Source organism: Mizuhopecten yessoensis, unplaced genomic scaffold (genome assembly GCF_002113885.1).
Source record: "Mizuhopecten yessoensis strain PY_sf001 unplaced genomic scaffold, ASM211388v2 scaffold1749, whole genome shotgun sequence".
NCBI classification, from domain to species: Eukaryota; Metazoa; Mollusca; class Bivalvia; order Pectinida; family Pectinidae; genus Mizuhopecten; species Mizuhopecten yessoensis.
Genome location: NW_018404202.1, coordinates 41868 through 47794, shown reverse-complemented (window position 1 = coordinate 47794; position 5927 = coordinate 41868). Strand labels below are relative to the sequence as shown.

Below are 5927 nucleotides of genomic sequence, written 5' to 3'. Positions count from 1 at the left end.
ATTCAATAGTTATACCGGTGTTCAAGGTAACTAGGTAACACATGATGGTCTATATCAGTAGTGTTCAATAGTTATACCGGTGTTCAAGGTAACTAGGTTACATATGCTGGTCTATATCAGTAATGTTCATTCAATAGTTATACCGGTGTTCAAGGTAACTAGGTAACACATGATGGTCTATATCAGTAGTGTTCAATAGTTATACCGGTGTTCAAGGTAACTAGGTTACATATGCTGGTCTATATCAGTAATGTTCAATAATTATACACTGTTCAAGGAAACTAGGTAACACATGATGGTCTATATCAGTAGTGTTCAATAGTTATACAGGTGTTCAGGGTAACTGGGTTACATATGCTGGTCTATATCAGAAGTGTTCAATAGTTATACCGGTGTTCAAGGTAACTAGGTAACACATGATGGTCTATATCAGTAGTGTTCAATAATTATACAGGTGTTCAAGGTAACTAGGTTACACATGCTGGTCTATATCAGTAATGTTCAATAGTTATACCGGTGTTCAAGGTAACTAGGTAACACATGATGGTCTATATCAGCAATGTTCAATAATTATACACTGTTCAAGGTAACTAGGTAACACATGCTGGAATATCAGTAGTGTTCAATAATTATACAGGTGTTCAAGGTAACTGGGTTACACATGCTGGTCTATGTCAGCAATGCTCGCCTTACTACATTTATCATGCAATAGTAAATATATACATATGTTTACGCATGTACTTGACTGTACAAATGTGCAGAATTGTAGTTTAAATATAATGTGGTTGTTCCCAATAATTGTTTTATACATTTTGTACATTGAAGGTTTTTATTTGATATCATTCTATGAAAATGTCAGAAATTACAATCTTGTTTGACACATTCTGAAAAAGTTTTGAAAAAGCCTGAGGTGTGAAAGTGAAATTATAAAGAGTACGTTGGGTTGGGGGAAAATGTTTGTCTCATCAGTGTTCCACACATCCGAGTCATACTGTTATATCTAGTAATAATAGTATATGGTAATAGAGTAGATTTCGCTTAATATCACTTCCCATTTGTCAGAGAAAAACATGATATTAACAGAAACATGACATAAACAGAATACATATTTTCTGATGTTTTTCAGCCCTCAAAACCGAAAGTGAACTTAGTCAAATGCCTAAGTGATGTGGCTCTACGAAGAAGATTGTAAAATAAAGATATTTTGTAACTAACCTTGTTCTTTAAACTAGTTGAAATATAGTATAAGTATAGAAATAAATATATTCTTTGTATTTCATTTCAGTATGCAGTTACATTTCATATAGTTAGTAGCAAAATGACGATCAGTATGTACTATCGTAATTATGATTTTTTTACTGCAGTAGTGATGTAGGCATACAAGTGTTTGGCTGGTATTCTGCATCAAATTCAATTGTAAACATAAGACTTGGTAAAAAATTACCTTTATCTTGATATATCTACTGTTCTTTCGCTAGTAACATCTTTTTATAGTTTATTTTTTTTAGTTATTTGCTGCAAGTGTGACATCGTTTTCTGCGAGTTTGTCTGTACCGCTATCGCACGGTGTAACCTTTTACCTTTGAAACGAAGCATTTCATTGGATGACCTCAATATGCAAACAATATATATGCAAGATGTGTGTTGATAATGTGTACATTGCTATTGACCAATCAGATGCCGTGTTATGAAATCGGGTTAAACCAGCCGTAAACGAGGGAAGTGAAAATGTAACCTCCTGTTACGATAGTTTGAACAATAAATGATAACACAAAAGGTAATCTCTTTATTACATCGACATTTGGAAAGTGTAATTATTTTTGCAATGAATAAATTCTCGCAGATCACGATTTTACACCAGCAGCATATGTTAGAATTACGACAACACCATGTCGGCGTCGTACGTGGGTTATTTGAGATTGTAGCAGGTACCGGTCAACCACTCGAAAGGTCATCAACGGTGAAAAGTTACTATAGATAAACAACACCAATTCTAATAAGTGTTACAACATTCTACAAATACAAAACCAGGAAGAATGGTTTAATACATATTATTTGAACCAGTTAATATCAGAAATATAAAAATACGACTTTGGTGTTGAGATTACCAGCGAACGTGGCGGCAGACTGCTGAAGAGACTGTAACTGTCCCTTGTTACAGTTGTAGTGACGAGCCACCTCGATGATCGGCACCTCATGGACAAGGTCGTGGAGGATGAGGGTAGTGTAGAACCGACGGTGGGCAGCCACTGCCCGCGCCTGAGCCACAGTCTTCGTAGGGAGACGTCCCTGGACAGCCCGGGCCAGGAATCCCTCCCTGACCCCAACAAGCTCAGCAACTCGCTTCATGTCCGGGGTGAGTTTCTCCCACATACAGTAAAACTGGTACCAATCAATCTTATCTCCAAGGTCCAATGTGTAGATCGGAGTCACCTGACAAACAAATCATATCAGAAATCAGAGCTGTGTTTGTTTTAGCTTATTAAATCAAGTCTGGTTAGCATATTTGCATTTAAACCTTCAGAAAACAAATTAATGACAACTGATACTTGAGGCTGTCAATGTTACTATCTCACCTCTCACCCAATAGTACTACATATATCTGGTTTGGTAAACACTCTCACCCAATAGTACTACATATATCTGGTTTGGTAAACCCTCTCACCCTATAGTACTACATATATCTGGTTTGGTAAACCCTCTCACCCTATAGTACTACATATATCTGGTTTGGTAAACCCTCTCACCCTATAGTACTACATATATCTGGTTTGGTAAACCCTCTCACTCAATAGTACTACATATATCTGGTTTGGTAAACACTCTCACCCTATAGTACTACATATATCTGGTTTGGTAAACACTATCACCCAATAGTACTACATATATCTGGTTTGGTAAACCCTCTCACCCTATAGTACTACATATATCTGGTTTGGTAAACACTCTCACCCTATAGTACTACATATATCTGGTTTGGTAAACACTCTCATCCAATAGTACTACATATATCTGGTTTGGTAAACCCTCTCACCCTATAGTACTACATATATCTGGTTTGGTAAACACTCTCACCCTATAGTACTACATATATCTGGTTTGGTAAACACTATCACCCAATAGTACTACATATATCTGGTTTGGTAAACACTCTCACCCTATAGTACTACATATATCTGGTTTGGTAAACACTATCACCCAATAGTACTACATATATCTGGTTTGGTAAACCCTCTCACTCAATAGTACTACATATATCTGGTTTGGTAAACCCTCTCACCCTATAGTACTACATATATCTGGTTTGGTAAACACTATCACCCAATAGTACTACATATATCTGGTTTGGTAAACCCTCTTACTCAATAGTACTACATATATCTGGTTTGGTAAACACTCAATCACCTGACCAATTTAAACTTGCTTATAACATAGGTCATGATAAAAGTGGATATTTTTGCAATGGAAAACAGGGAAATTTTGCATTTATCACATTTGATAGAGCAGCAATTTGTAAGCATGATTAAAACAGCATATTGTTCAATACAATATACAGCTTTGCCTATGCAAAAACATCAGTACCACATGCAATATTTAAGTTTTCCAACTTTTACTTTATAAACATACCAGGTAGATAATGTGGAGCTCATTCTCCAGTACAAAGCACTGCCTGGCCTTCTGTAGCTCAGTAAACACCAACAGTCCCTGGTCAGGTGACATGGACGAGGCGAGCACAGCTGATCCCAGCTGACTGGGATGGAATCTCTCCTCCTCCCATCCATCTGTAACATGTATAGTTATAAGTCAGGGATAACCTAGATTTCACCTGTAATGGACAATGATGTTAGACTGATTACAAGCCTATGTTAAGGGGGGGACACAAATAACTAGAGATCTATTGAGTAGTAATTCCTTATTGAGAAGTTAACTCTTCTTAAATCCTGCTCACACTCCTTCCTTTGTTGTTCACCAACTGGTGAGTTGGTTTATATGTATATACACTAGGGTTGACAAGGACAATATTACCGTATATGTATATACACTAGGGTTGACAAGGACAATATTACCGTATATGTATATACACTAGGGTTGACAAGGACAATATTACCGTATATGTATATACACTAGGGTTGACAAGGACAATATTACCGTATATGAGTTAGTGTAGAAAGAACTTGTATAACAATCTCTTCTGAACGAAGTGGTTCATTATCTGGCTGCTGTTATATTACATGTTTGTATTTCTTACGTTTAGGTGTTGAGAGCTTGAAATACGAGAGTAAACTAACGTGCTAATTAATACGGAATAGGAATTGGACATCAGCTAAACATACTATGTTTTTGTTGTTGTTTATTTTTTTATTACCAAACTGACCGATTAACCAGTTATTCAGTTGGAAGATTTTTCGGGTAACCAGTTACTAAAATCCGCCCGGTTTGACAACCCTAATATAAACTTTATTTATTTTACAATTATGGAAAAAAAAATATCAGGTTATGTTAATCGCTAGTGTTGGCCCAGATGGAAGAGTGCAGGGTGTCTTAATGTACCAGGCATACCCGGAGAAAACCAACATGACCCACTACCTTTTCATGTCTGATCAGGGAATCAAACCCTGGCTGTCTTCATGAAAAGCAACAGCACTATCCATTACACCATCAATATCTTTGTAAACATCAACTCCAATTACAAAGAAAGAAGTTAGTCACCAAATGGTGAATTGATAATTTCATAAACTTCTGTATTTGAGAAGACATCTAAAACAGTCTGTTTATTTATCAGTTAAAAAGGACTTAATTTTGTGTTACTTTGGTTTCAGCATTTTTTAACACCAGATCATATTAACCAAATTATACTGTGGATGTATACACCGCTCAAAACTAATTCCGCAAAAATATCTCAAGGTCTTTTGATCAAATTTTCAATCAATTCAACATACTGTTGTGTTCAGCGAGAAGATGAAATAATCAAAACATAATGTAATCAAATTTTACAAGTGTCACGATCACTAATATATATTTTTGTTAATGTTAACCTAATTTCATTGATAACATGGGTAATTGAAATATTATTTTACTAAGCCGGAGTTTGGTCATCCGTCTACGGGTTTCAATTAGAGATCAACAGGTAGCCATGAGTAGCCACACGTAGATTTGCTCAATCGCTATTGAGAAGGTGTAGGCAAGCACAAACTACAGATTGTGGTGAGTTTTTATATTTGTTATAACATTGTTATTTAACGACATGTACATAGTTGTTTTTCATCTGTAATATTTCTAATCACTTTACCTGTTGATTGTATATATGACCATACCTGTATATCAGGTGCACATTGTTTACATTCACGCGCACGATGCATGTGTACTGTTTATCTTTATAATATCAAGGCGATACATAAGCCTGTTAACACATATTGTTTAACCACATATTACCTATAAACAATCCCCATTCAATTGGCCATTTTCTTATCTAACTGGGAATAATGGTAATAGGCATAGAGTTCAAGTGTACGCGTCACGGTTGAGAGAACCGCACACATGGATTTACCCTAAATATTAAGGCGGCTTGTGCCGTGCTTTTATATTTGTATACAAATATACTCTACTTAGTAAATGGGTAGAAATGGCGTATTAACTTGTCTTGCCGCTATTGTCATTGTATATACATATGGGTAGTAAGACATTCTGTACGTATATGTTACCTTTTAATGAAATTCAGTATATATGTATAGGTAGTAAGTCTGTTGTACATATATTGTAGCTTCTACTATGGAACAATGGTGAAAGGCACGTACTGTTAATCCTCTTGTGAGGGCTGCAAGAACTAGCAGAGGTAGTAGCTATTTTTATGGTGACCGTCCTGTGTGGACCACATCTTTAGGTTCTGTGTGAACTAAGTGCTGTGTGCTGTATAGCTACCGGGGTAG

At 36.1% G+C, this 5927-nt stretch overlaps 1 protein-coding gene across 3 annotated transcripts in view; it reads right to left on the bottom strand.

The window, feature by feature from the left end:
- The window catches only part of LOC110440243 (DNA polymerase theta-like), a 56471-nt gene that overhangs the window by 22746 nt on the left and 27798 nt on the right, over positions 1 to 5927 (bottom strand). For all 3 annotated transcript variants that reach the window (XM_021483194.1, XM_021483210.1, XM_021483201.1), the window contains exons 14-15: positions 3628 to 3782; positions 2109 to 2433 (exon numbers count right to left, since the gene is read on the bottom strand). In XM_021483194.1, the coding sequence (XP_021338869.1) occupies positions 2109 to 2433; positions 3628 to 3782 (480 nt within the window). The remainder of the gene's footprint in view (positions 1 to 2108; positions 2434 to 3627; positions 3783 to 5927) is intronic.